The sequence below is a fragment of the Protopterus annectens genome, chromosome 10.part0 (assembly GCF_019279795.1).
Source record: "Protopterus annectens isolate FY-2018-M chromosome 10.part0, PAN1.0, whole genome shotgun sequence".
NCBI lineage: Eukaryota > Metazoa > Chordata > Ceratodontiformes > Protopteridae > Protopterus > Protopterus annectens.
Genome location: NC_056744.1, coordinates 1,748,765,221 through 1,748,779,294, shown reverse-complemented (window position 1 = coordinate 1,748,779,294; position 14,074 = coordinate 1,748,765,221). Strand labels below are relative to the sequence as shown.

The 14,074-nt window shown below is 38.8% G+C and overlaps 1 protein-coding gene across 2 annotated transcripts in view; it reads right to left on the bottom strand.

Annotated features, from left to right (window-relative positions):
* The window catches only part of LOC122813973 (otoancorin-like), a 656,691-nt gene that overhangs the window by 510,192 nt on the left and 132,425 nt on the right, over positions 1-14,074 (bottom strand). For both annotated transcript variants that reach the window (XM_044086530.1, XM_044086531.1), the window contains exon 7: positions 2,079-2,212. In XM_044086530.1, the coding sequence (XP_043942465.1) occupies positions 2,079-2,212 (134 nt within the window). The remainder of the gene's footprint in view (positions 1-2,078; positions 2,213-14,074) is intronic.

Below are 14,074 nucleotides of genomic sequence, written 5' to 3'. Positions count from 1 at the left end.
ACATGTGTTTATACTGCTAACGCCTACAAGTGCAGATTCAACCCTGATGATTTAGTCATAAAGCAGGGTCCGTATCCTCAGTTGTGTGCTGTGCAATACCGATAAATGTCTAAAGGCAGAACTGCCTGAAAGAAAGAAAGTGATATTGATAAGTTAGTAGATGAATTAACGAAATGTGCACCTATTTAGAAAATACAGTTTAGTGGGTCCCAGAAGTACCGTGTAATAAAGTGGTCAAATAATGCAAAACATGTTTAAAATAAGCACATTATTTGATATTATGTGTAATTCATTTCTGCCTCTAATGTTGACACTGCTGTGCTAGGTATGTATGTGTCCCTGATATTAGTTTTCAAAGACTAAATCCCCTAGAATCTTTCATCAGGAGCCATCTCCACCCTGTGTGAGGACATGTGGAGTGAGATACACCCTCCCACCTTTTGTCATTGTTTCTCCAGGCTCTTTGCATAAATGTGTTGCTGGGACAGATCTGAATAGTGAAGTTTAAGAAAATTAAGTTTAAAAAGGTCCTTCTTTGCTCTTTTGCATTTGGCATTAGCTATGATTGCAGCTGCGTCAGACAGGGAGGGTACAGATATTATTTGAATGCTCTTCTGGCATGCAAAACATGACAGTCAAGCAATGTCAGTCATCTGGTTTCCAGCAAAGAGGAATTAGATTCTGTCCAACCAAATTCTCTCTGCAGAATTGAAAAAAAATTTGTTTCTCTTGGATAAATGATGTTTTCATCACATGATATTCATCCAGTAAAGAAAACTTGTATCTAACCTTGAAACACACATTTTTGATGGGAAGCCGTCTTTGTAACACATGACTAACTAAAATAAACAATATTTTTTACAAACATGAAAAGAAACTATGATAAGGCTCCTGCTATGTAAGAACCTCTCACTCTAGACTGTATGCACCAAGATTTGTTAAGGTGACAATAGGCCTCTGTTTACTTTCATTTTAGAATTTGAATCTGGAAACACACTAAGGTATTTATGTAAATAAAAACACCCTCCTTGTGTCTAACACAGATATATGAATAACATTTTTTCATCGAAATAGGGTGTATTTAAACATCAGCTTTGAACTAGAATTAGGGTCAGCAATCTTTTGGATCTCTAGTGACTAAAAATGACTTTGTCCGTGAAAAGACACTCACTGGAATTCAAAAAGGTTGGTCACTGCTTTCTGAAATTGCCTTTTGCAGGTAGTTCAATTTCCACTGCAGTGAGAAAAGCCTCATTATCCGATCATTAGCATGTCTATGAATCACACTCTGACTGCCACTAGCAATGTCAAACCTGATAGGGTAGTGATCTTCCAAGTAGTACACACACACACACACGCACACACACACACACACACACACACACACACACACACACACACACACACACACACACACACACACACACACACACGTCCTGGCATATCACCCATCCCCACATCTACTTTTCATTTACCCACACCATGATTGCTTCCCTAGAAGTAAATATGTAAGCATTGTCTTTTAATGGCATTCACTTCAATAATGAGATTGTATACTGCTAAGTAATTCTTCAAATCACTTGGCAGCATAACTCTGAACCTGTTGGCATTTTGGAGAGCACATGACAAATAGCTATTAGCAATTGCCATGGACTGGTGTATTATCATGCAATTCTGCCTGCAAAACCACACTCGATGCTGAGGCCCCAGCTAGCAAAAAAGAAACTTTGGCAGTAGTGTGGTCTAAGGATCGGAAAGGCTTATTGTGAGGAGGGGATAGCCGTACTAAGGCTCCCCTCTAAAAGTAAGCTTTTCTCAGCTCCAGTCAATGTTTTCCTAGTTTTTAATCAAATATTGTATTTCTAATAATAGCATGTAGATATTAATGGCTTTAAACAAAATTCTAATGGAATGGTTTGTTAAATTAAATTTAGATGACTTTTTATGCAACAAATGTGTTTTTCCATGAAAACATAACCATCTTTCAAATAATTGCACAGCCATACTGCACATGATGTGTTTGGTTTACAGATTGCAGATTATAAGCACTGAAATGAAGCAAAAATATAATTTATTACCTCTGAATTGTTGCTGGGTCTGTTAATGTCACATTGCAAGTTTGAAGTCCTGAAAGAAAACATGATGCTTGTGCAGGTGTCAGATCAATTAGCTGGTTCCATATATCTGAGCTAGAGTTGTATAGCTGGCAAACCTAAAAAACACATAAGAAATGCAAAATTTATATATGACATCTTAATTCATTATTTGAAACTTTGTAAGACACACGTAAAGCTATAATTCATATAGGATGCCCATATGCCAACAACATCCACATTTTGTCTTATAATAAGAATATATTTATTTTATTTATTTTTATTTTACATTTGTTGACCGGGATGGTCCGACTGGATACATGTCCATTTTCAGCGGAGGCCCGGGGAGAAAAGCTCCAGTATTGCAAAAAAATACATATAAGTTATACATTACATATGTTGTAGAAAAAATATGCTCGTTAATGTGTTGTCTACATTCATGTAAAACTGATGATAGCAGAATGACAGTTAAAATACATTTCTAAAGAGAGAAAAAACTAATAAAAACTAATACAGTTCAAGGGACTTTAAAGTACTATTGCGAGATTCCAGTTCATTGTTTATCTAGAGCTCTGAGGGATGATAGAGAAACTACGAACTTTATTACAGTTGAGTAGGATTAATAGTCAATTGGAGTAAGAAATTGAGAAGAATATCCAAATAGTTCAAGTAATGTAGGATGAGTTATAGTTGACAGGGACCTAGCCTGGGTTTACGCAGGGGCATATCCAATGTTCCTTAAAGAATTGGGTAAGATTTTTCTTGAATTGAGAAAGGGAATTAGAGAGTCTTAGGTTGTTAGGTAGGGAGTTCCATACCTTGCCTATAGAATTGGCATAGAGAGCATCCCCTCCCTTATTGTTGGATTTGATGGTTTGGACCAGTAATCTGTTAGAGGAGCGAAGACTACTTAGGTTGAGGTAGGGGGTCAGTAGGTTGTCTAATGAGGGAGTTTTTTCAGGTTCTTTGATAATTTTATATGCTTTGGAGAGTTGGTTAAGTTTGAGAACATTTGGAAGTTCTAACCAGTCAAGTTTCTTTAGGTTAAGGCAGTGATGCGTTCTATAAGGGGCACCTGTAATGAATCTAGCAATGTGATTGTAAGTCACGGAAAGTTTATTGATGTCCCCTATGTTGAGGAAAGAGAAAACAGGGGAAGCATACAGTAGTGTGGAGAGAAGATGGGTACGTGCTATGGTTGTTTTGGCAATGGGGGTAAGGAAGTTCTTAATTCTATACAGCGATCCGAGTTTCTTATTTACAGTCTTTATGGTTTGACTGATGTGTAAGTTAAATTTAAGTTTATTGTCGATAATGACCCCTAGCAGTTTAGTGTTAGTATCAGGGTTAATTATGGTGCCATTATTAGATTGAACGAAGAAGGTGCTATTGTTATCTAGTGGGGGGTATTGCACTGGAGAAGGAGCTGAGGTGGGAAAGAATAGTAATAGCTTGGTTTTTTTGGGATTTAGGATGAGATTCCTTTCTGATAGCCATTTTTCAATTGTACTAAAGCACTGTTGGGTCATTACTTGTAGGTCAGGGAGAGCTGCATTAGAACAGATGAGGGTGGAGTCGTCGGCATATTGGATGCATGTGGCTTGAGGTATAACTGAGTGGAGTTCATTTATAAACACGGAGAAGAGAAGGGGACCTAGAATGGAGCCTTGTGGAACTCCTATGGTATTGGGTAAGGGTTGAGAGAGCTTATTTTGCCATTGGACTGCCTGCTGCCTTCCGGAGAGATAGGCATGGAACCAATTGAGGGCTGAATTATCGAAGTGGAAGGTTTTTAGTGTCTGTAGCAGTAGTTGGTGATTGACCATGTCAAAGGCTTTTGACAGGTCAAGAAATAGGGCAGAGGATATTTTTTTGTTGTTACGATTTTTATTAATTGAGTCAGTAAAGGATAGGAGGGCAGTGGTCGTACTGTGGTAGGGTCTAAAGCCGTGTTGAGATTTGGTCAAAAGATTGTTAAGAGAGAGGTGGTTAAGAAATTGTTTATGAACACATCTTTCCATGATCTTAGCTATTGGGGATAGAATTGCTATGGGTCTATAATTTGATGTCTCAGTAGAGGGACCACCTTTATGTAGTGGTATGATGTAGGATATTTTCCAGATATTGGGTATTGTGGCCTCAGTAAAGGTTCTGTTTATCAGGATGGAGATGGGGTAGGCTATAGCATCAGCTGCTATTTGCAGGTATTCAGCTGGGAGCTGATCTGCCGAGAGGGTGGTAGGTTTAAGTTTTTTCAGTAAGGTTTTGATGTAAGAGGTAGGGATAGGCTGTATTTTAAAGGATGGAAAGGTGGCTTCAATAACATTAGTTTGGGGTAGGGGAGGGGGAGGAAGTTGGTTGGCTAGAGATTGAATAGTTTCAGTAAAGAAGGAGTTAAAGGAATTAGCTATGACTTCAGGTTTTTTGTCAATAAGGGTCTCAGGGGTAGGAGTGGCTGATTTCCCAGGGTGGAGGAGATTGTTTAAGCCTGCCCAGAACTTTTTGGGGTTGTTCTGGTGTTTGTCTTGTAGGTGACAGAAGTAGTTCTTTTTATCCATAGTGCTAGCTTTTTTGGTTGCATTTCTAAGTTCCTGGAATTTAATGCGGTCTAGGGGTGCCTTGGTGACTCGCCATTTGTCCCATGCTTTATCTCTAATTTTAATTTTGGATTTTGTTTCTTTGGTTAGCCAGGGAGCTATCTTCACCTTTGTCCTAGTAAGTCGATTAGGAGCATGGATGTCGAGAATTTTTAGGAATGTGTCATTAAAGAATGACACGCTCTCCTCTAGGGGTAAGGTTTTTAGCTTTGTCCAGTTGCAGGACTTGAGTTCTGCTAAAAATTGTGATGGAACAAATTTCTTCTTATTTCTAATAAGTCTATGTAAGGGAAGATTTGTCCTAGAGACTTTGTGTTTGATTAAGAAAGTGACAAGATGGTCACTTAGGTCATTAGGAAGGGTCCCGGTGGTGTACTTATGGGCATGGTTATTGGTTAGGATCCAATCTAGTATGCTTTCTTTTTGGTAAGTGTTGCCTATTCTTGTTGTGGAGATTATATTTTGGGAGAATCCATACAGGTTAATGGGTGTGGGATTGGTCTGTGCTGAACATAGTGTCCAGTCGATGTTAACATCGCCTAGTACGATGGTTTATTGAGGGTAGTTTATAGCTAGCCAGTTTAACGTTAACTCCATGGTTTCTAAATTGTTCCCAGGTGGAATATATATTACAAAGAGGTTAATACTTTTTTGGTTATTTAGGCAAATTTTTAAGGCTAGTGTTTCTGCATTGGCTGTTATAGGGGGTTGGATAGGGTGCAATATGATATTTAGTGAACTTTTGAACAGGACAGCTATACCACCACCCCTTTTTTTTTTTACAGTCAGCCCTTAAAATATTATATCCAGGTGGGAGAATTTCTTCATCTTTGATGATCGGTTTAAGCCATGTTTCTGATAGGCACATAATATCAGGGAGGTGTGTGGCTATCATGGCATGTAGGTTTTGAAGTTTATTGTTGATGCTTCTAAGGTTAAGATGGAAGATGAGAAGGGAGCAGGCCGTCCTTTGGGTTGGTATTGGTATGACAGTGTTAGGGTTGGAGGTTGGGCCTGGGTTTGGCATATCTGAGGTGGGGTTGGGGGTTGGACCTGGGTTTGGGTGTATATCACCGTCTATCATAATACGTTTTTTCCATTGAGCTAAGAGTTTTAGGAGTTTATAGAGTATCTTTTGTCCTTGTTTAGTTGTTGGGTCCTTTGGGTATAGTTGGGTGAGGTATATACGGTTTTTGCCTGACAACTTAATAGAGGGATAGAAAGGAGAAGGTTTATTAGGGAACTGTTTTGTGGGATTACTAGTTTGTCCCTTAGGGTAGTGACATCCTGTGAGCTTTAGGTTTTCATAGCTAGTTAGCATGTAGGGAATAATTACAAGTGACAATATAAGGGGGATGAGAAGGAACTTAGTTTTTGACATAATTAATAGGTAGTGGCGGTATATTTTACTAGGTGGGACTGCAAAATAGGATGATTAGTATATTTAATTACTGGAGTAATGGGAGTGGATGTAGTTGAAGTATGGATGAATTCAATTGGTTCTGGGATGTTTAGGGAGTGGTTATTGAGCAAATATAAGTAGAGATAGTGGGGGCGGGTGGGATTAGTGGGCAGGGTGGGCTGGAGCGAAGCGAGGGCGAAGCGGAGCGGGGATACACCACTCAACAGAAATTTACTATTTCTCAAGATTAGTAAAGCAGGTGAGTGAAAAAAGCCTTTAATAATGGCTGCTCGACCTGCTTGTAGGTAGCAAAGTTGTTTGAGGTGGAACTGAAGTCCACGCTATGGCTACACTTTTGTGCTAAATTTAGTAGAAGACTTTAGGGGTAAATTCCTAATGTCGTTTAGCTACCGTAGACAGTAGGCTGAGTAGATATTATATGTCTCAACTGCCTGGTATGCTATTTTAAGGTAAACTGTTACAAGGTCCTTTTAGTTAAAAAGTTAGTTATTGACCTTGTTCCGGGGAAGTCGTTGCACTTGTTCAGGTCATCAGTATCTGCCTGTGCAGTCTTGCGGTGGAAATTCCTTATTTCACTTTAAAACTATGGGGCTAGTTCTTGATGACCACGCGGTGGAGATTTACTGGGCAGATACCTGGGGAGAGATAGAGTAAACACACGTGCTTTAATGTAGTGAATATAGATGGAAACAGGCTTATGGACTGTTTCAAAGCAATTCCAGCTGTAGTTTCTGGCACATACCCTCAGAGAACAAATCTAACAAAGCTAACAAAGCTAAGCAGTAGATTACAATGATGCAATTACAGGATACAGTTATAAACAACATACATTCTTTGTGAATTGGCACTTAAATTAGTCTATCGGTGTGTTTGCCAAGCTCACTGGAACCGTAGTATGATTCTAAGTTCGCCGACTGGGATTGGCGTCACTCCCAAGTCATCAGCGGTTCTACAGTGTGAGCAAGTTTTAGTTGTAGCTTTCAGAGTTTAGCGACACAACAATATAGCCTTTATCTACTATGAGATTGTAGCAAAACAACGGTTTACTTAGTGCAGTTTAACACGCCTAACACTGTACCATACTGATAAGTTTGATCGTGCAAGTCCGAGAATCATTAGTTGAGCACGATGCTTCAAACACAGTTGTTAGCAGGTAAATAACTAGCAATTATCGGCAGTCTGTGTAACATAAAAAGAGCACAGTACTTCAAAAACAGTTGATAACAGTGAAAGTACAGGCATTTATCTGCAGATACATAGATAGTAAAGTATTAAATAAGTAAATATATACAATGTTGCATACCTTGGGGCAGGAGCAGTCCGCTAGGCGGAAAAAATGATACACACACTAGTATCTTTGATTTTGGCGGAAACTAGCAGGGGTATTTAAAAACTCCTCTACGTCGCTTGAGAGAGGGAGGGGTTAACTCACCATACACCACTCAACAGAAATTTACTATTTCTCAAGATTAGTAAAGCAGGTGAGTGAAAAAAGCCTTTAATAATGGCTGCTCGACCTGCTTGTAGGTAGCAAAGTTGTTTGAGGTGGAACTGAAGTCCACGCTATGGCTACACTTTTGTGCTAAATTTAGTAGCAGACTTTAGGGGTAAATTCCTGATGTCGTTTAGCTACCGTAGACAGTAGGCTGAGTAGATATTATATGTCTCAACTGCCTGGTATGCTATTTTAAGGTAAACTGTTACAAGGTCCTTTTAGTTAAAAAGTTAGTTATTGACCTTGTTCCGGGGAAGTCGTTGCACTTGTTCAGGTCGTCAGTATCTGCCTGTGCAGTCTTGCGGTGGAAATTCCTCTTATTTCACTTTAAAACTATGGGGCTAGTTCTTGATGACCACGCGGTGGAGATTTACTGGGCAGATACCTGGGGAGAGATAGAGTAAACACACGTGCTTTAATGTAGTGAATATAGATGGAAACAGGCTTATGGACTGTTTCAAAGCAATTCTAGCTGTAGTTTCTGGCACATACCCTCAGAGAACAAATCTAACAAAGCTAACAAAGCTAAGCAGTAGATTACAATGATGCAATTACAGGATACAGTTATAAACAACATACATTCTTTGTGAATTGGCGAGGCAATACGCCGACTTAAATTAGTCTATCGGTGTGTTTGCCAAGCTCACTGGAACCGTAGTATGATTCTGAGTTCCCAAGTCATCAGCGGTTCTACAGTGTGAGCAAGTTTTAGTTGTAGCTTTCAGAGTTTAGCGACACAACAATATAGCCTTTATCTACTATGAGATTGTAGCAAAACAACGGTTTACTTAGTGCAGTTTAACACGCCTAACACTGTACCATACTGATAAGTTTGATCGTGCAAGTCCGAGAATCATTAGTTGAGCACGATGCTTCAAACACAGTTGTTAGCAGGTAAATAACTAGCAATTATCGGCAGTCTGTGTAACATAAAAAGAGCACAGTACTTCAAAAACAGTTGATAACAGTGAAAGTACAGGCATTTATCTGCAGATACATAGATAGTAAAGTATTAAATAAGTAAATATATACAATGTTGCATACCTTGGGCAGGCGGAAAAAATGATACACACACTAGTATCTTTGATTTGAAACTAGCAGGGTATTTAAAACCTCTACGCCGCTTGAGAGAGGAGGGTTAACTCACCATACACCACTCAACAGAAATTTACTATTTCTCAAGATTAGTAAAGCAGGTGAGTGAAAAAGCCTTTAATAATGGCTGCTCGACCTGCTTGTAGGTAGCAAAGTTGTTTGAGGTGGAACTGAAGTCCACGCTATGGCTACACTTTTGTGCTAAATTTAGTAGCAGACTTTAGGGTAAATTCTGATGTCGTTTAGCTACCGTAGACAGTAGGCTGAGTAGATATTATATGTCTCAACTGCCTGGTATGCTATTTTAAGGTAAACTGTTACAAGGTCCTTTTAGTTAAAAAGTTAGTTATTGACCTTGTTCGCACTTGTTCAGGTCGTCAGTATCTGCCTGTGCAGTCTTGGAAATTCCTTATTTCACTTTAAAACTATGGGGCTAGTTCTTGATGACCACGCGGTGGAGATTTACTGGGCAGATACCTGGGGAGAGATAGAGTAAACACACGTGCTTTAATGTAGTGAATATAGATGGAAACAGGCTTATGGACTGTTTCAAAGCAATTCTAGCTGTAGTTTCTGGCACATACCCTCAGAGAACAAATCTAACAAAGCTAACAAAGCTAAGCAGTAGATTACAATGATGCAATTACAGGATACAGTTATAAACAACATACATTCTTTGTGAATTGGCTAAATTAGTCTATCGGTGTGTTTGCCAAGCTCACTGGAACCGTAGTATGATTCTGAGTTCACCCCAAGTCATCAGCGGTTCTACAGTGTGAGCAAGTTTTAGTTGTAGCTTTCAGAGTTTAGCGACACAACAATATAGCCTTTATCTACTATGAGATTGTAGCAAAACAACGGTTTACTTAGTGCAGTTTAACACGCCTAACACTGTACCATACTGATAAGTTTGATCGTGGAAGTCCGAGAATCATTAGTTGAGCACGATGCTTCAAACACAGTTGTTAGCAGGTAAATAAGTAGCAATTATCGGCAGTCTGTGTAACATAAAAAGAGCACAGTACTTCAAAACAGTTGATAACAGTGAAAGTACAGGCATTTATCTGCAGATACATAGATAGTAAAGTATTAAATAAGTAAATATATACAATGTTGCATACCTTGGGGAGGAGCAGTCCAAAATGATACACACACTAGTATCTTTGATTTTATTTAAAAACTCCTTGAGAGAGGGAGGGGTTAACTCACCATACACCACTCAACAGAAATTTACTATTTCTCAAGATTAGTAAAGCAGGTGAGTGAAAAAAGCCTTTAATAATGGCTGCTCGTCCTGCTTGTAGGTAGCAAAGTTGTTTGAGGTGGAACTGAAGTCCACGCTATGGCTACACTTTTGTGCTAAATTTAGTAGCAGACTTTAGGGGTAAATTCCTGATGTCGTTTAGCTACCGTAGACAGTAGGCTGAGTAGATATTATATGTCTCAACTGCCTGGTATGCTATTTTAAGGTAAACTGTTACAAGGTCCTTTTAGTTAAAAAGTTAGTTATTGACCTTGTTCCGGGGAAGTCGTTGCACTTGTTCAGGTCGTCAGTATCTGCCTGTGCAGTCTTGCGGTGGAAATTCCTCTTATTTCACTTTAAAACTATGGGGCTAGTTCTTGATGACCACGCGGTGGAGATTTACTGGGCAGATACCTGGGGAGAGATAGAGTAAACACACGTGCTTTAATGTAGTGAATATAGATGGAAACAGGCTTATGGACTGTTTCAAAGCAATTCTAGCTGTAGTTTCTGGCACATTCCCTCAGAGAACAAATCTAACAAAGCTAACAAAGCTAAGCAGTAGATTACAATGATGCAATTACAGGATACAGTTATAAACAACATACATTCTTTGTGAATTTAAATTAGTCTATCGGTGTGTTTGCCAAGCTCACTGGAACCGTAGTATGATTCTGAGTTCGCCGACTGGGATTGGCGTCACTCCCAAGTCATCAGCGGTTCTACAGTGTGAGCAAGTTTTAGTTGTAGCTTTCAGAGTTTAGCGACACAACAATATAGCCTTTATCTACTATGAGATTGTAGCAAAACAACGGTTTACTTAGTGCAGTTTAACACGCCTAACACTGTACCATACTGATAAGTTTGATCGTGCAAGTCCGAGAATCATTAGTTGAGCACGATGCTTCAAACACAGTTGTTAGCAGGTAAATAACTAGCAATTATCGGCAGTCTGTGTAACATAAAAAGAGCACAGTACTTCAAAAACAGTTGATAACAGTGAAAGTACAGGCATTTATCTGCAGATACATAGATAGTAAAGTATTAAATAAGTAAATATATACAATGTTGCATACCTTGGGGCAGGAGCAGTCCGCTAGGCGGAAAAAATGATACACACACTAGTATCTTTGATTTTGGCGGAAACTAGCAGGGGTATTTAAAGAGAGAGGGAGGGGTTAACTCACCATACACCACTCAACAGAAATTTACTATTTCTCAAGATTAGTAAAGCAGGTGAGTGAAAAAAGCCTTTAATAATGGCTGCTCGACCTGCTTGTAGGTAGCAAAGTTGTTTGAGGTGGAACTGAAGTCCACGCTATGGCTACACTTTTGTGCTAAATTTAGTAGCAGACTTTAGGGGTAAATTCCTGATGTCGTTTAGCTACCGTAGACAGTAGGCTGAGTAGATGTTATATGTCTCAACTGCCTGGTATGCTATTTTAAGGTAAACTGTTACAAGGTCCTTTTAGTTAAAAAGTTAGTTATTGACCTTGTTCCGGCACTTGTTCAGGTCGTCAGTATCTGCCGTGGAAATTCCTCTTATTTCACTTTAAAACTATGGGGCTAGTTCTTGATGACCACAGATACCTGGGGAGAGATAGAGTAAACACAATGTAGTGAATATAGATGGAAACAGGCTTATGGACTGTTTCAAAGCAATTCTAGCTGTAGTTTCTGGCACATACCCTCAGAGAACAAATCTAACAAAGCTAACAAAGCTAAGCAGTAGATTACAATGATGCAATTACAGGATACAGTTATAAACAACATACATTCTTTGTGAATACTTAAATTAGTCTATCGGTGTGTTTGCCAAGCTCACTGGAACCGTAGTATGATTCTGAGTTCGCCGACTGGGATTGGCGTCACTCCCAAGTCATCAGCGGTTCTACAGTGTGAGCAAGTTTTAGTTGTAGCTTTCAGAGTTTAGCGACACAACAATATAGCCTTTATCTACTATGAGATTGTAGCAAAACAACGGTTTACTTAGTGCAGTTTAACACGCCTAACACTGTACCATACTGATAAGTTTGATCGTGCAAGTCCGAGAATCATTAGTTGAGCACGATGCTTCAAACACAGTTGTTAGCAGGTAAATAACTAGCAATTATCGGCAGTCTGTGTAACATAAAAAGAGCACAGTACTTCAAAAACAGTTGATAACAGTGAAAGTACAGGCATTTATCTGCAGATACATAGATAGTAAAGTATTAAATAAGTAAATATATACAATGTTGCATACCTTGGAGGAGCAGTCCGCTAGGCGGAAAAAATGATACACACACTAGTATCTTTGATTTAAACTAGCAGGGTATTTAAAACTCCGAGAGAGGGAGGGGTTAACTCACCATACACCACTCAACAGAAATTTACTATTTCTCAAGATTAGTAAAGCAGGTGAGTGAAAAAAGCCTTTAACAATGGCTGCTCGACCTGCTTGTAGGTAGCAAAGTTGTTTGAGGTGGAACTGAAGTCCACGCTATGGCTACACTTTTGTGCTAAATTTAGTAGCAGACTTTAGGGGTAAATTCCTGATGTCGTTTAGCTACCGTAGACAGTAGGCTGAGTAGATATTATATGTCTCAACTGCCTGGTATGCTATTTTAAGGTAAACTGTTACAAGGTCCTTTTAGTTAAAAAGTTAGTTATTGACCTTGTTCCGGGGAAGTCGTTGCACTTGTTCAGGTCGTCAGTATCTGCCTGTGCAGTCTTGCGGTGGAAATTCCTCTTATTTCACTTTAAAACTATGGGGCTAGTTCTTGATGGCCACGCGGTGGAGATTTACTGGGCAGATACCTTGTTCCGGGGAAGTCGTTGCACTTGTTCAGGTCGTCAGTATCTGCCTGTGCAGTCTTGCGGTGGAAATTCCTCTTATTTCACTTTAAAACTATGGGGCTAGTTCTTGATGACCACGCGGTGGAGATTTACTGGGCAGATACCTTGGGGCAGGAGCAGTCCGCTAGGCGGAAAAAATGATACACACACTAGTATAAAATGTTTCTATTTAAATATTTAAAATTCAGCTACAACATTAAAAATGTTGGTTTATTATGTTTTGTCTTTTCTAAGCCACTGTCTGCATCCTTCATGGGGAGGCCAATGCCCTTCACAGGGTAGCATGGATGTCTGAACATGTTAGAACAGGTAACATTTTTTTATGTGGAATCAGGATAAAGGCAATACACACATCCAGTTTATTGCAAAATAATAATAAAGTTAAATGTAATAAACCCAGTCTTTGCCATTTCATGAATCTGTATGCTAGGGGGTTTATAAGGTGTGGGATATGTTTTTATTTTTTCAAATAGTGAGGTCAAATGCATTCTTCTAATCTGCAGGGAAGGTTCACTGCCATGTTCTATGATTTAAGAGCAGCTCACTGTGATAAAGTCTGAGAAGATGTGTTTTAAGCTAGTAAGGTGTATGTTTCAGTGTAGAGTTACAACTAAGAAGAGTTTTTTACATATACTTTGCCAAAAGTTTTGGATCATAACACGCCCCCCAGGCTGGATAGGCCTTGCCTAAAATGTGGAATTTTCAGGGGCCAACACCCTCTGATTTTTATACTATACTAACCATACATTCTGTTATTCTATTATTCCCATTTTCATAATATCCTCCTTTCCTCAGCACCAAATTTTATTAAAGATCACTTTAACTTGCTGATTTTGATTTTGTATTTATTGTTAGACTACTGGTGGAAAATTGTTCAATCTCATTTTCAAACAAACTTTGCTGCATCCAATAATGAAAACAGTTAAAAACTAACAAAAACAAGAACTACAATAACCTGTTTATAAAATGAAATAATTATGTCAATTTTCCTCTAACCCCTGTCCTTTTATGATGAATAGCCAGTCTCTATGATTGTTATGCATACATCTATCTCTGATATAATACACTTTGTACAATGTAAACTGAGATGCACAAATCTGCTGAATGGCTGTCAAAGATCTGCTTAATGGCTGTGAAGGATAGTTTTTATTTAATGAAATGTACTTCTAGTATTGTTACTACTGAAAATGTGTTTCTGTATACTACAAGGTTTCATATTTGTAAAATAGCTTGTTTATCTTATGTATTGAAATTGTAAATGTATTTGCCACTTATTGGAGCTTTTCTCCC